General features: G+C 44.1%; 1 protein-coding gene across 1 annotated transcript in view; it reads left to right on the top strand.

The window, feature by feature from the left end:
* cdh13 (cadherin 13, H-cadherin (heart)) overlaps positions 1-16,467 on the top strand; it is a 518,891-nt gene extending 502,424 nt beyond the window's left edge. Inside the window, exons 13-14 of the mRNA XM_036954055.2 lie at positions 705-923; positions 15,235-16,467. Of these exons, the coding sequence (XP_036809950.1) occupies positions 705-923; positions 15,235-15,242 (227 nt within the window). The 3' untranslated portion in view covers positions 15,243-16,467. The remainder of the gene's footprint in view (positions 1-704; positions 924-15,234) is intronic.
* Positions 16,468-16,904: the final 437 nt, after the last annotated feature.

Here is a 16,904-nt window from a genome sequence, read left to right as displayed (position 1 = left end):
CGTTAGACAGTAGGCCTACTTTTCTCTGCAATATGTCTCCGTAATGTCAGGTTCAATGGGTGGCCTCAGTGGGACAGCAGGGCTGTGGAGGAGAGGAGCGGCAGACATGGAGCACAGACATTGATTCAGGATTTGCATCATGTCTGCCGGACCTGCTGCTCCTCTGATTGAAGGACTGACTGACAGAGGCTAAAGCCTGTGCAAAAGCATTGCATGTGGGTGACAGGGGGAAATGCCCTTCAATCAACTCTGCTGGGATAGATAGGGAGCACAAAGAGACAGGTTGACGAGAAATGGATATACAGCATTCTAGCTAGAATGATCCTGGCCATGACCTATGTGTGTTTACTTCTGTTAGTCTGGTCTGTGTTTGTTTGTGTGTGTATGTGTGTGTGTGTCTGTGTGTGTGTGTGTGTGTTTCTGTGTGTGTGTGTGTGTGTGTGTGTGTGTGTGTGTGTGTGTGTGTGTGTGTCTGTGTGTGTGAATTAAATTGCTTCTAGTTTTCAGTTTACTGAGATACCATTTTTTCAATTACTAAAATTGACCCCATCCCTGCTGCGTGCATGTGTGCTGTTTATGCATCTCTATTCATTTGTCTGTTTAATTAACTGTCATGATTGTACAGTGTGGCCCATGCTCCAGCATGTAAGTATATAAACATAATTATCTTGTCAGTTAACCTCATTGCCTGGTCTATATTTCAGACACACATGCCCAGATCATGCTGCTACAGAGTATGAAGAGGGCCAACTACCAGTTACCCCTGGTAGTGACAGACTCTGGCCTGCCTCCACTCTCCAACAGCACCGAGATCAAGGTCCAAGTGTGCACCTGTAAGAAGAACAGAATGGACTGTAGCAGTGCTGGCTCTGTATGCTCCAACCTGATGATGCTGCTGGCTCTAGTCCTGCTCTCCCTATTCTGTGAGTATACGGTATCTCTAGTCCTGCTCTCCCTATTCTGTGAGTATACGGTATCTAGTCCTGCTCACCCTATTCTGTGAGTATACGGTTTCTCTAGTCCTGCTCTCCCTATTCTGTGAGTATTAGGTATCTCTAGTCCTGCTCTCCCTATTCTGTGAGTATACAGTATCTCTAGTCCTGCTCTCCCTATTCTGTGAGTATACGGTATCTCTAGTCCTGCTCTCCCCATTCTGTGAGTATACGGTATCTCTAGTCCTGCTCTCCCTATTCTGTGAGTATACGGTATCTCTAGTCCTGCTCTCCCCATTCTGTGAGTATACGGTATCTCTAGTCCTGCTCTCCCCATTCTGTGAGTATACGGTATCTCTAGTCCTGCTCTCCCCATTCTGTGAGTATACGGTATCTCTAGTCCTGCTCTCCCTATTCTGTGAGTATACGGTATCTCTAGTCCTGCTCTCCCCATTCTGTGAGTATACTTACTGTATCTCTAGTCCTGCTCTCCCTATTCTGTGAGTATACGGTATCTCTAGTCCTGCTCTCCCTATTCTGTGAGTATACTTACTGTATCTCTAGTCCTGCTCTCCCTATTCTGTGAGTATACGGTATCTCTAGTCCTGCTCTCCCTATTCTGTGAGTATACACTAACTCTAGTCGGTTGTGACTATGTGGTATACAGCTATGGGCAAGTTTACCATTAAACTACCACAATAATTTGGACTTTGGTTTTGTAGCCAGATGATGAGTCAGAGTCGTTGTCGGATTTTACTGTTAGTTTTATATACAAAATAATTGTACAGTTTCAGTTAATAAAACGGACAGTTGTTTATTTTTGATGTAAGTACTGATGATGAGTGTACTGTTACTTGTATGTGTTGTATGCGTTGTATGCATATGCTTGCTGTAATTGTCACCCCCTGATATTGGCTACACTAGCTATTTCCCACACCGCTGCGGGACATCAGTGCACCGTTGTGGGACAATACAATCCTGGGAGGGAAAGATTGGCCACGTTACTAGCTACTGCTGGCGACACAGTAGCTGCCCAGTGGGAAGCATCCCATGTCAGCAAGCACAACGGTGCACTGGTCATTTGCTTGCCTTGTCGCCTTGCTTACAGGGGTGCAGTAACGTTAGCTAATTGGCATGTCACTGTGACATCCATATGAACACTAGCTAGCTAACATCCGTCCAGATGATTGGGGAAACCAGTTAGTTAAAAGTATATGAAATGAATTTAGATGATCTCATACTTATTTTTTATTTGTATTATTACCCCCTTTTTCATGATATCAAATTGCGATCCAGTCTCATCGATGCAACTCCCCAACCGACTTGGGAGAGGCGGAGGTCGAGTTTATGTGTCCTCCGAAACATGACCCGCTAAACCACCCTTCTTAACATCCGGCCACTTAACCTGGAAGCAAGCCGCACCAATGTGTCGGAGGAAACACCGCTCAACTGCCGACTGAAGTCAGCCTGGCCCGGCCTGCCACAAGGAGGCGCTAGAACGTGACGAGCCAAGTAAAGCCCCCGCGCCCAAACCCTCCCCAATCCTCGCCAAACCCAGACAACGCTGTGCACCGTCGTATGGGACTCCAGGTAACGGCCTGATGTGAAACAGCCTGGGATCGAACCCGGGTCTGTAGTGACGCCTCATGCACTGCAATGCAGTGCATTGGCCCGCTGCGCCACTCGGGGGGGCCCTTGACCACATACTTTTTCATAGGTCTGCAGCACACTAAATGGAGACTTAACGAACACCCCTACGCATGATGAAAGTGGTGCTAGTTTCCCAGCCAGGGGTGATACAGTATATATCAGACACAATCTCATCCATAATGTTCTAAAACTTTTACACCGCAGACGTACAGTTCTATCCAGACTCCACATTCCTCTGCCTCAAACGTTAATGGTATATGTGCTTGTTGATGGTAAAATTGCTGCTGCTGCTGCTGCTGCTGCTAATTTCGACATGCCTTGGGCAGAATATGCGCTTATTTAATCTCAGGCGTCTTTACAGCGACTTTTAGACCTGTTCCCAGCGTCTCTTCTGTTTGTGTTGGTGTGTCTGTGTCTCCCCCACCGTTAATCTAGCATCCCCCGCTACAGCCAGGAGCTTCCCAGGGACTCCTGTTGGGAGCTCACACTGTATATCTCATTTATACCATTGGTGATACATGAATAATTTACTCCTCCAAAGAGAATGGGAGGCATAATGGTGCACTTCTAACAGCCAGTCTTCTGGAGGAATAAAATAACTTTCAACTGTTAAATATATGCCTATCCTGGGTTCAGAGGGGGATTGTGGGCTGGGCTGGTTTTACGGCTGAGTTCCGTGCCCACGGCAGTGTTCGGCAGGAGGGGAGCCAGAGAATGGAGGGAGGGAGGAGGGGGAAAGGGAGGATGTCCCATCTGTAATTCAACGCATAATGGAGCCATTGAGAGTGTTGAGCAAAAGACGCCTGCAGGCCTGATCATACCAAGCAGCCACTAACTTTCTCCCTCATCAGTCCCTCTCTCTCTCTCTCTCTCTCTCTCTCTCATCACTCTCTCTCTCTATTCGCTCACCCGCTTCCATTGCCCTTCTCTCTCAGTCATTCATTCACTCTCTCTCTCTTTATCTCTCAATCTTCAGGCATCCCTGATTTTACAATCACAATCTCTTTTCCTCATCTCCTAATTTTCTCTCCATATCTCTCTATCTCACCTCGTTCCTCCATCCATCACTCTCCCTTTGGGTATGTATCTCTACAGCTGTCCTCTTTTCTGTCTCACTACTTTCTCTCTCTCCCCCTCTCTCCCCCTCTCTCTGCCTCTCTAAGGCCAGCTGTGAGGCCAGGGGCATACAGACAGGGCTCTGACAATAGACCAGATAACTGAACTGACTGGGTTCACTCAGTGGACCTGAGGAGGGATCTAGACATTCAACCTGACACATCCCAGAGATGATTAATCATGATAAGCCTGCTTTTTTTATTTTCTCTCTCTCTCTCTCTCTCTCTCTCTCTCTCTCTCTCTCTCTCTCTCTCTCTCTCTCGTCTATGTGTTAGATGCTTTGTTACCAGTGGCCAATGTGGAAACAGCCGGTGTGTGTATGAGCCCAGCTAATGTTAATTGGGTGGCATGCAGAGCTTCTCATTGGCATTCATTATGACACACCATCATGTACTGATAGACCTCGGCATTCATTAACCAACTAAAGCATGTCGTTTCATTGGCCAAAACCAAAGCTGAATGGGGTGTGTTATGTGGAGTCGCAGTATAGCATCAACAGCAGGCACTGCAGCATATTATTAAGCTGAGCTCTGCAGCACGGAGAGACAGTTAGTGATATATGGAGAGAGGTCATCTCCAGTGGGAGCTGGTGAGAAGAGAGCTGGGCCATAGAGGTCCCCTCTGTATCAGAGTCGGTACAGCGATACACAGAGAGAGATGACTTCTGTCAGGCCACATCAGCCAGACCCAGGCTCTACCGCTCAGGCACAGATAGAGGAGACTGATCACTCTTGTAGCGGGGCCAGATAGTGAGAGAAGTCGAGGAGAAAGATACTGTGATTTCAATTCCCTTATCACCAGGCTGAACTCTGACCCCTCAGCAGAAAGACAGTGAAAAAATAGAAAGAGCTCAAGGCAAGTGACAGAAGAGTCTGAGAGAAGAAAGGTGTGAGGAGATTAGACTGTCTGTACCCCCTCTGACACGAATCACACACGCACACACATATCCAATCTCATACTGTACGTGCATGCTGTCTAACACCCACACTCCCTCCCTTCCATACTGTACTTACCACAGGCAGGTTGGGAGGACGGGCTCATAATAATCACTGGAATGGAATTTATAGAATGGTTTCAAACACATGTGTTTGTTACTATTGTTACCTCCCCTCACCAGCCCCCTGTGGTACGTACATTTATGTGCCTTCACCCACACACTGTAAAGACACAATTTCTGAACACATTCACACACATGTACTTTCTGTAGAATTGACATTTACACTGCATCTGCCTGCAGGCCTTCTATAGCAGGCTCTATGTATGGGAAGGAAAGGTCTGAAACACTGTATGGGTGGTGGAGCTTGCTGTAAGTTCACCAGAGAGGACTGCACTCAACCTAAGGAGAGATGCTGCTCCATCATATTGTTGGGCAATATTACGATAGTAACAGATATCGAAGATGATTGACAGCCATCTAATTATTTTAAAATCGACATTTTCTCTTTTCTCTTCATTTGATATGAACATAACTTCTGTTTTTATGCATGCTGTCTTCTCTCGCCTCCTCCCGCCCCGCTACTTCATGATCAAACAATTTATTTATTTAACAGAGTCCTCCAAAAGTTTTAAGTTGTTTCTGAATAACCTAGAAACATGACAAGCCTAAGGTAATAATGAGATAGTTATAACAAACAATAGCAATAGAGAAAAATCGAACGAGTAGTTTGAACAAATCTTACAGTTGAGCAAAGCTTAGTCTAAAAGAAAGAAGGCAACAGTAAACATGTCGTTCCCCATGAATGATGCAGGGCCAGTGGTGTCTGAGATATTACGTTGACAGACCATTGTCCATGGATGCCGCCTATACAGTTTCGTGCAGATCAGTCATTCAGTGCCAGAAGAGTAGCATTTTTCACAAAATTCTAAATGGCAGAAAATCTGTCATGGTGGACCTTATGGGTCCCTAGTCAAATGTCTTCCTTGTGAGGAGAGGGACCTATGTACCGAATTCCATGACTTAAGGTCAAATGGGATGAGGGGCGTGACCTTTCAAAGGTAGCATTTTCATTCTGTTGTTATAGTGACCCCATCTGGCCAATCAGTGTAATTTAGTAAATTCCGGATCTCTATGGCAAGACGCATCATTCACCTAAGTTTTGTCAAAATCGGGCCAGTGCTGTTTTGAGATATCACGTGTGATAAACGCACTAACGTACTAACAGACGGAAACAGATAAACAGTCCCCTCCCAGACTTCATCGTGTGGGACAATGATGCATGCATCCCTCCTCCTTGCTGTTCCGAACCAAACGGCCAAATCCAAATCCTACTAATTAAAATAGCCCATCAAAAGCATTAAGAAAAGTTAAAGCTATGAAGAGTATTTCCCAAATAGGCTATTCTAATTAAGTGTTTAATGTCCTAGTTGCAGCTTTCAAATGGGAACAATTGTGAAAGTCAGAGTCTATAGGTGATTCTTTATCACAGCTTTATTTTGAATGAAAGATTTTAAAGGCAACAAGAAATGACATTGAGCAAACAATACCAATATGGAAAAATCTAATGAGAAGTCAAAATAAAACTTACAGCTTAGCAAAGCTTATGAGATAAGCAATGTGTAAAGTAGGCTATTTCCATAGGCTATTATTAGCAATGTATAGAAGCGACCTACAATGTACAGAAGCCTAGACCTAATAACAGTGGAATGTTAGGCAAACATGTCAATCACATTTCTGGGGACAGTTGCATGTTTTGCAGCCAGGTTGTCATGATATCATATCAAATAAAATCAAATTAAAATGTTATTTGTCACATATATAACAGTGAAATGCTTACTTACATACAAGCCCTTAACTAACAATGCAGTTTTAAGAAAATACCAACAACAAAAAAGTAAGAGATAAGAAAAACAAATAATTAAGGAGCAGCAGTAAATAACAATAGCGGGGCTATATACAGGGGGTACCGGTTCAGAGTCAGTGTGTCTATGTGCGGGGGCACCGGTGTTGAGGTAATTGAGGTAATTATGTACATGGAGGTAGGGTTATTAAAGTGGCTATGCATAGATAATAACAGAGAGTAACAGCAGCGTAGGGGGATGGGGAGGGGGGGTGCAAATAGTCTGGATAGCCATTTGATTAGCTGTTCAGGAGTCTTATGTCTTGGGGGTAGAAGCTGTTTAGAAGCTCTTGGACCTAGACTTGGCGCTCTGGTACCACTTGCGGTGCGGAAGTGAGAGAATAGTCTATGAATAGGGTGGCTGTAGTCTTTGACAATTTTTAGGGCCGTTCCTTTGACACTGCCTGGTATAGAGGTCCTGGATGGCAGGAAGCTTAGCCCAGGAGATGTACTGTGCCTTGCGGTCGAAGGCCGAGCAGTTGCCATACCAGACAGTGATTCAACCCGTCAGGATGCTCTCGATGGTGTAGCTGTAAAACCTTTTGAGGATATGAGGACCCATGCCAAATCTTTTCAGTCTCCTGAGGGGGGATAGGTTTTGTCGTGCCCTCTTCATGACTGTCTTGGTGTGCTTGGACCACGTTCGTTTGTTGGTGATGTGGACGCCAAGGAACTTGCTCCACTACAACCTGCTCCACTACAACCTGCTCCACTGTCCCACATACCTGTAACTCACGAGGCCTCAAATCCCACCTTGAGTTCTGCTGTGTGTGCCTCTGTTAACAGAGCCTAATTGGACAGGGTAGATTTCATGTCAAGCAACATACAGATGTAGCGTGTGTGTATTGTTTTGTTTGTTTGTGTGTGGTGGATTAAATTATCTGGACAGTGCTTACTGTTTGAAGGCAAACAAAATAATGGCCATTGTTAGTAAGAGTACTAATACATGTAGGATAGCTAATTTGTTGAGGAAATTCTCTCATTTAGATGTAATACCAATTTGCCAGTTTGACAGAGATGACCACAGTGCCCCCTGTCTCACTGTCAGTGAATGGCCTGACTGACTGACAGAGTGTGTTTGAGTGTATTTGTATTACAGTCCCTCCAGTATTTACAAAATCAACAATTCCCATGGCTTGCAAATTTGGCCAATAACTGCACTATTACTGCATAAAACTGTCAAATCATTGCAATATTACTGCGGATAACTATCCGATCACCGCACTACAAAAAGGGGGTGCGCAATTGTAACCAATCACCTTACTTTTATTGCATAAAATGGTTCAATCAAGCAACACGTCAACAAACCTTCCACCACATTTTTTTGTGATAAATCAGACAAAATCATCTCAACTTGCCATGCAAAATGTAAAAATTGCTGCAACAAAATCAAGCATTTTGTCCCGCAACTATCACAAAAGAATGCTGCAGAATCCTGAAGGGACTGGTACTATCTTTCTCCAGCAGGTTCTGGCAGGTCTGAAATGGAAGTCTAGCATCATGTGATGTTAGGTCTGTCGGAGCTGCTAGATGGACAGCAGCATGTGAATACAGCAAATATAGTTGTTTTTTTCACATGAGCGCTGTGATTGCACCACTGGCCTTTTAAGATAATTGTGTTTCTTAGCTTATGAGGGAAACACATGTGAGTGGAGGTGATAAAGTGAAAGGCATGGGTGAACGAGCAGCTGCAGTATTAAACCAGTTGACATTTCCTCTCCTACTCCCATTGGGCTGTCTCAAGGCTCAGTCACCCTCCTGCAGCCACCCTCCTGCAATCTCCCCTATGCCCACAGCCCATCCCTGCCTGTTCTGCTTTCTAACATATATCCTGGGCTGTGTACTAGTTACAGTATAATGTTGGCCGCATTGGGACACATTCACCATGATGAGCCAGTTATCAGCCATCAGTTAAATGCTAAAATGTTGATGAGGCTCCTCAAGGCATATTTGACATTTATTCCCTGTGTGGGTGTGTTGTTGTTACTGTTGTTCTCAGAAGCTCAGGTGAGCACTGTGGGATTTTAGAAGCTGTTGGAGATTTGATAAAGGGCTGCTGCCGAATCTCAGAGAAAAGGCAATTAATCCACAAATAGGGAAATAAACCCAGGCAGATAGCCTGCCTCGGTCAGCCAACGTGCATCCACCCTCCCTGATGAGTACACACACACACACACACACACACACACACACACACACACACACACACACACACACACACAGTGTGGTTTAAATCCCCTTTTCTGCCCAGACAGCCACTTTCCCTGCTCTAATCCACTCGGTAACAGGAGCAGGTTATTTAGGAGGAGGAGAAATGGGATCCGCCTCCTCCTTGGTAATTTTTATTATTCCTCTTTTAATCCCTTTGTTTTGATTGAATAGGTATGACATTACCTGGTTGGTAAACCCTCTTCCCCTCCAATTAAAAATGCTAAAATCTTTGTTTGCCAATGTCATGTTTAATACTGTGTACCTAGTCACGACTGTTTTACTGAATTATGGCACTTGACATTTTGAGATATTTCATCAAATCAGCGAAGTGGGTGTGTTGTTTCCTACCTTCACCACCTGGAGGCGGCCCGTCAGGAAGATCAAGACCCAGTTCCACAGGGTGAGGTTCAGACCCAGGGCCCCAATCTTAATGATGAGCTTGGAGGGTACTATGCCACTGAATGTTGAGCTACAGTCAATGAACAGCATTCTTACGTAGGTATTCCCCCAAATGGGATAGGGCAGTGTGCAGTGCGATGGCGATTGCATCATCTGTGGATCTATTAGGGTGGTAAGCAAATTGAAGTGGGTCTAGGGTGTCAGGTAAGGTGGAGGTGACATGATTCTTAACTAGCATCTCAAAGCACTTCATGATGACAGACGTGAATGGTTCGGGGCAATAGTAATTTAGTTCAGTTTCCTTTGCTTTCTTGGGTACAGGAACAAATGTGGACATCTTGAAGCAAGTGGGTACAGCAGAATGGGATTGGGAGAGATTGAATATGTTCGTAAACACCCCAGCCAGCTGGCCTGCGCATGCTCTGAGGAAGCGGCTGGGGATGCCGTTTGGGCTGGCAGCTTTACGAGGGGTAAACACACTTAAATGTCTTCATCATGCCGGCTACAGTCCTTTGGAGCGGGCCGTGTCGATGGCATTGTGTTATCCTCAAAGCGGGCGAAGAAGGTGTTTAGCTTGTCCGGAAGCAAGACTTCTGTGTCCTTGACATGGCTGGTTTTCCCTTTGCAATCCGTGATTGTCTCGTGTCTGAGCCGTTGAATTGCGACTCCACTTTGTCTCTGTATTGAAGTTTTGCCTGTTTGATTGCCTTATGGAGGGAATAAGTACACTGTTTTTATTCTACCATAGACCAGCGTTGAATAGACCTTAGCAGGGTACTTACTGTTTGAGTTTCTGCCTATAGGAAGGGAGGATCAAAATGTTGTGATCTGATTTGCCACGGGGAGGGCCTTGTAGGCATCTCAAAAAGGGGGAGTAGCAGTGGTCTAGTGTTTTTCCAGATCGAGTACTACTGTCAATGTGTTGATAGAACTGGTAGTGTTTTCCTCAAATTTGCTTTGTTAAAATCCCCAGCTGCAATAAATGTGGCCTCAGGATATGTGGTTTCCAGTTTCCATAAAGTCCAATGTAGTTCCTTGAGTGCCGTCGTGGTATTTGCTTGAGGGGGAATATAAACGGCTGTGACTATAACCGAAGATAATTATCTTGGGAGGTCATACGGTTGGCATTTGATTGTGAGGTATTCTATGTCGGGTGAAGAAATGGACTTGAGTTTCTGTGTGTTATCAAAATCACACCATGAGTCATTAATCATGAAACATACACCCCTGCCTTTCTTCTTCCCGGAGAGTTCTTTATTCCTGTCTGCGCAATGTACTTAGAACCCAGCTGGCTGTATGGATGGGGACATTATATCCCGAGAGAGCCATGATTCTGTGAAACAGAGTATGTTACAGTCCCTAATGGCTCTCTAGAAGGAGATCCTCGCCCTGAGCTCATCTACTTTATTGTCCAGAGACTGAACATTAGCAAGTAATATACTCGGAAGCAGTGGATGGTGTGCACGCCTCCTGAGTCGGACTAGAAGTCCTCTCTGAATACCTCTTCTCCTCCGGCAGCATCTTGGATTAGCCTCTTGGATAAATTAAATTGCCCTGAGGGGTACGAACAAAGAATCATGGTCATAATGCTGGTGAGTTACTGCCGCTCTGATATCCAAAAGTTATTTCCAGCTGTACGTAATAACACAAAAAACATTATGGGCTAATAATGTAAGAAATAACACACAAAAAAACTAAATACTGCAAAGTTGCTTAGGAGCTGGAAGCAGAGCTGCCATGTCTGTCGGTGCCATGTCAGTTTGGCAAAGGATAATTTGAACAGCACATATCTTTTTATCATACTATAAAACGCAAATGTTTCGAGTTGTTCTAGTTGTCAGAACTACTCACTTTAAAGTCATAATGGGAAGCAGAGAGTGACAGTGAGGGTTGTTGCTATATGATTAGACTTTCAAAGGGCAAACTTTACACTCCTCCTTCTCTTTACAAATGGAGCAGATATTGGATATGGCTCACTGTATGCTGTGAGACGTGTCTCCTGACATATTGACATTGAGAATGAGATGAAGATGGAGGAGAGAAGGAAGGGTAGATCCACAGGCAGGCAGGGAGGATGGTAATTATTCTGGACTGGATTTTACGAGGGAAGCGTGTGAGTTATTATGTTTGCCCCAACTCCAGCTGACTTCTGCCAGTAGCACTTTCACCCAATTAAGGTGATGTTGATTAGATCAAACAGCCCTCTGTCTCCCTCTATCCCTCTCTCTCTCTCTGCCTCCTATCCTTCTTTCCATCTTTTTCTCTCTCTCTCTCCCTCTTTCTTTCTCTCTCCATCATTCCCTCCACATCTCAGCCTCTCCAGGTACAGCAGGTGTGCTGGTCACATTTCCCTTCCCATTTTTACTCAGATTGGTGGGGGTAAGGGTCTCTCTTATCCGCTCCATGCCTGACTTTATTGCCTCCATGTGAGAGCTGAGGTGAATTGATTTAGCTGTTTATTTTCATTTTTCAGGCCGTGAGTTTTTAGCCAGAGGGGAAAGAATTGGTATGTTTCAAGGCCTGCACACGTGGATAAAGGTTCCCAGAGTCTCATTACATTCGCAAAACACATCTCTGAAGCATGAGTGTCTTCGCTGTGCTCCAGAGTGTTATTCAACTTATAGTTCCTTTTCAGAATCACTTAGAGCAGCATAGTAGAAAATAGGCCCAGTGAAAAACAACTGTGAAAATAAAAAATCTATAGTTCCTCCCATTAGATATATCCCCCATCAAATCAGGCCCACTTCGATCGTTTCAAAATTTTGGGATGTCTAAGGGCCAATTCATTTCACAATGTCTCACAAAATTACAGTTCACATTTCTCAAAACCACTCTCTAAACTTATTTTGAGGACACAGTGGAGAGAGAGGAGCAAAGACAGATGGAAAAAGAGAAAGACATATTTCACTTAAAATAAAACAGAAAAGTTTTAATCCCCCCCCCCCACACACACACACACACAAACACACACACAAAGGGGAAAGGGAGCTGAATACAAATCAGTGAAACTCCTGAACATGTAATAAAATAGCTACCCAGACTATTTGCATCACCCCCCTCTTTTACACCACTGCTACTGTCTGTTGTTATCATCTATGTATGGTCGCTTTGATAACTCGACTGGCCCGGTGCCCCCTCGCATTGACTCTGTGCCGGTATCCCCCTGTATATGGTCTCGCTGTTGTTATTTTACTGCTGCTCTTTAATTACTTGTTACTTTTATTTCTTATTCATATTTTATGTAATATAGATATTTTTAACTGCATTGTTGTTTAGGGGCTCGTAAGTAAGCATTTCACTGTTGTATTCAACCATGTGACTAATACAATTTGATTTGATTTGAATCTAACTGTGTATACCCAATTTATCAAGGAAAGTAAGAGTGGTGGAATCATTTTAATTTACATATCTCTTTTACACTATTTTGTACTGCATGCATTTTACTTGTCGATCAGCAGTGAAGGAAAATCTTTTGACGTTTAGTTTGCTAAAGAAAGCTGGACCCTTGAGTACATCATGAACTTAACTCTCCATGTATAGATGGGCAATCTCATCTCTTTCTGTAGATCAGATATAAAATGCCTTTTCTATGGGCTAAAGAAATGGCCGCTACAATACCTCCCCATTCTAATAGCAGAATCTGTGTAACATACAGACCTTGAGCAACAGCACGGCTGCTCTGCAGCAGAGAGAGTGCCTGTCTCCACTAGCAACAGGAATGACACACTCCTACACAAGCTCAGGCAGGATCAGTCCCATGGTCCTGAGGGGCTGTCCTTACTGTCCAGACACGGCTGAAGAACAACCATACTCATACAGCGGCTACATGTCATAATGGAGAGAGAAAGACAGAGACGGAGTTCTGAGTAGAGCCCACAGTGACAGAACAGAGGAATGAGAGATGGCAGAGGGAGACAGACAGCTGGATCGATAACAACTCACATTTCATAACGCTGTGTGTGTGGAACACATGTCTGTGTGAAGAAAGGATTAGCTAGCAGCACTAACTGTACCCAAAGTCTGTGCATCAATCTGATTTATTTCACCATAAGATATATATATATATATATATATTACCCTACTTTTATGTAACTTCTTATAAATGACTCTGTGTACATATAAAGGCACCAGGCTGCAATTCATGTGTGTTTTTCCTGCTAGCCTTGGGACTTGTGTGATACATACAGTGCATTCGCAAAGTATTCAGACTCCTCAACTTTTTCCACATTTTGTTACGTTACAGGCTTATTCCAAAAATGGATTAAATAGCTTTTTCCATCACCAATCTACACACAATACCACATAATGACAAAGCAAAAACAGTCTTTAGATATTTGTGCAAATTCAAAATAAAAAACTGCAATATCACATTTACATAAGTATTCAGACCCTTTGTTGAGGTACCTTTGGCAGCCATTGCAGCCATGAGTCTTCTTCGGTATGACGCTACATTCTTCTCTGAAGATCCTCTCAAGCTCTGTCAGGTTGGATGGGGAGGGTCGCTGCACAGGTATTATCAGGTCTCTCCAGAGATGTTCGATTGGGTTCAAGTCCAGGCTCTGGCTGGGCCATTCGAGGACAGTCAGAGACTTGTCCCGAAGCCACTTCTAAGTTGTCCTGGCTGTGTGCTTAGGGTCATTGTCCTTTTGGATGGTGAACCTTCACATCGGTCTGAGGTCCTGAGCACTCTGGAGCAGATTTTTATCAAGGATCTCTCTGTACTTTACTCTGTTCATCTTTCCCTCAATCCTGATTAGTCTCCCAGCCCATGCAGCTGAAAAACAACCCCACAGCATGATGCTGCCACCACCATGCTTCACCCTAGGGATGGTGCCAGGGTCCCTTCAGACATGACGCTTGGCATTCAGGCCAAGAAGTTCCATCTTGGTTTCATCAGACCAGAGAATCTTGTTTCTCATGATCTGAGAGTCCTTTAGGTGCCTTTTGAAAAACTCCAAGTGGGCTGTCATGTGCCTTTTACTCGGGAGTGGCTCAGTCTGGCCACTAACATAAAGGCCTGATTGGTGGAGTGCTGCAGAGATGGTTGTCCTTCTGGAAGTTTCTCCCATCTCCACAGAGGAACTCTGGAGCTCTGTTAGAGTGACCATCGGGTTCTTGGTCACCTCCCTGACCAAGGCCCTTCTCCCCCAATTTCTCAGTTCGGCTGGGCGGCCAGCTCTATGAAGAGTCTTGGTGGTTCCATACTTCTTCCATTAAAGAATGATGGAGGCCACTGTGTTCTTGGGGACCTTCAATCCTGCAAAAAAATGAAATGTTGGGACACTTCCCCAGGTCTGTGCCTCGACACAGTCCTGTCTCAGAGCTCTATGGACAATTCCTTCGACCTCATGGCTTGGTTTTTGGTCTGACATGCACTGTCAACTGTGGGACCTTATATAGACACGTATGTGCGTTTCCAAATCATGTCCAATCAATTGAATTTACCACAGGTTGACTCCAATCAAGTTGTAGAAACATTTCAAGGATGATCAATGGAAACAGGATGCACCTGAGCTCAATTTCGAGTCTCATAGCAGAGGGTCTGAATACTTATGTAAGTAAGGTATTTTTTTATTTATTTTTTACACATTTGCAAATAATTCAAAAAACTGTTTTCACTTTGTCATTATGGGTTATTGTGTGTAGATTGCTAAGGATATGTTTTAATGCATTTTTAGAATATGGCTGTAGTGTAACATAATGTGGAAAAGGTCAAGGGGTCTGAATAGTTTCCAAATGCACTGTAACCACTATAGAAAATAAATACATGTTCCATTCAGCAGGGCGTGACAGAGGAGCACATGTCATTGTCAAGCTCTCAAATGTTTCCATGGCCATTTTACACAGACCAATAATTGAGTCTCTTTATTCTGTCTAAATGTGTACCAAGGGTGTATATTTCAATCTTCTCTGTCCTCTCCATCCTGAATGTTTAATGTAGGATACCTATCACCTGTCTTGTGTAATTGATTGCAACTGATCTGTGTTGACGATGCCCTTGACTATCTGTTTATCTTTCTCTTCCTCTCCCTGTCATTCTCTCTTCTGCTTTTTCACTTTCTATCCACTATTCTCTCTTTTCTTACCAGGCCTGTAAATTGTGATGAAACCTACTTGTAGTCTACTTGCAACACTGAAGAGAAACAGCATATCTCACCTACGCCATCAAGCCTAAGGAGAGAAGACCTCTCACCATAACTAAAACAACTAGCAAACAATTACACAAAAACACAATTCAAACTGGCCCTCTGTGGTATTAAGCTTCTTGGGTTTCTCACATTATCTTACCCAGCCCCCCCCCCCCCCCCCCCCCTGTTCCCCACCAGCTTTTAGTTACCACCCTTCACCTCTACCCCACCCCTCTCTCCGTCCACTACCGCCCCTAGCTCTGTTCCCCCTCTCCTGAACAGTTGTCCTTGCCCCTGGTCTTCTCCCTCGCCCATCCTTCTCCCACCCCTCGCCTGCCCGTCTCCTCCGTCCATCTCTGTGGGTTCTGTTGTCACGGACACCACCGCCTGAATGGACTCTTTCGCTGGGCAAGGAAACACTGCATAGTCTGAGCTACTGGATACTGGATGAGGAACAGCATTGACTTTTTGATGTATTACTTTATTTTCTCGTCACAGACGAGTGTATTTGATCTTGTTTCCTACTGTAATGAGAGAAAAAAAAAAGTTTTTGTCTGCAGTGGTTGTGGTTAGGGCAAGGTGGTAGCCATAAGCCTTCTCAAGTCAGAAGTTTCTGGAGTCTTTTTTGATTCGTTCTGTTTCTATTGCATTAGTTGTCATGGAGTGGAAAACAATATATCTTTATAGTAACGGTGTGAAACTTACAAAAAAGTACACTATATATATTTTATTTTTTACCATTGTACAAATATATTAATTAACTTATGTATTTGGACTGCCGGCTCTTCAATTACCCCCACAGAAAAAAGATAAACATTTTTGTGGACTTTAGGCACTATTTCTAATGCTATCGATGTGTTTTACTATTTTTAATGTACATCTCCAGTTTTTTGAGAATCTGTGATTAATTTTAATCTGGAGTCTTGAATTGCTTTGCTGATTAGCAATCTGTCTGCCTTGTGTTACATGGTTTTGTTTCTCTGACACTAGTACCGCCTCCCCCTGAGTCACACAAAGAGGTCAAGAAAGGTAGTGAATTGGTGGTTCGTTTTTTTTGCACTCGTAAAAAAAAAGTGTGTGTGGGTTTGTGTGGAAGACCCCATGAGTCACGATAAAGCAAGAAAAATGTGACATTTTGAGTGAGTTATGTCTGTCTTTTGCACTAATTTAATAAAGCCGTTACTGTAATTGCCATCACATTAAGTTTTATTGCTTGTAAGAGCCCATACAGGGCTTGTAAGTGTGTTTACCAACTGGTTTTGACAGCAAAACGGAGACCCAAGGCTTCTCACAGACATCCTACTATTACTTATTCATACTCCTTCACACATGGATACCTACATGACAGAGCTCATTTACATAGAGACCACATGTATAGTTCTTGATGAAAGCAGGCATCCCAAAGATGATGTGTAGGTAGGTGTGTGTGTGGGGGGGGGGGGGGGGGGGGGGGATACTCTGTGATTGCCTGAGACAACTCATTGGTTGTGTCTGGCTGGTAGCCTAGTGGTTAGAGCATTGGGCCAGTTCCATTTCCCGAGCCCGAGAAGGTGACAAATTTGTCAATGTGTCCTTGAGCAAGGCACTTAACCCTAATTGCTTCAGGGTCGCCGTTGATAATGGCAGATACT

This window comes from Oncorhynchus mykiss, chromosome 2 (assembly GCF_057628025.1).
Source record: "Oncorhynchus mykiss isolate SJ-2025 chromosome 2, ASM5762802v1, whole genome shotgun sequence".
In the NCBI taxonomy this organism is placed as follows: Eukaryota; Metazoa; Chordata; class Actinopteri; order Salmoniformes; family Salmonidae; genus Oncorhynchus; species Oncorhynchus mykiss.
The sequence above is the reverse complement of the archived record's forward strand: the minus strand, read 5'-3'. Positions and strand labels throughout refer to the sequence as shown.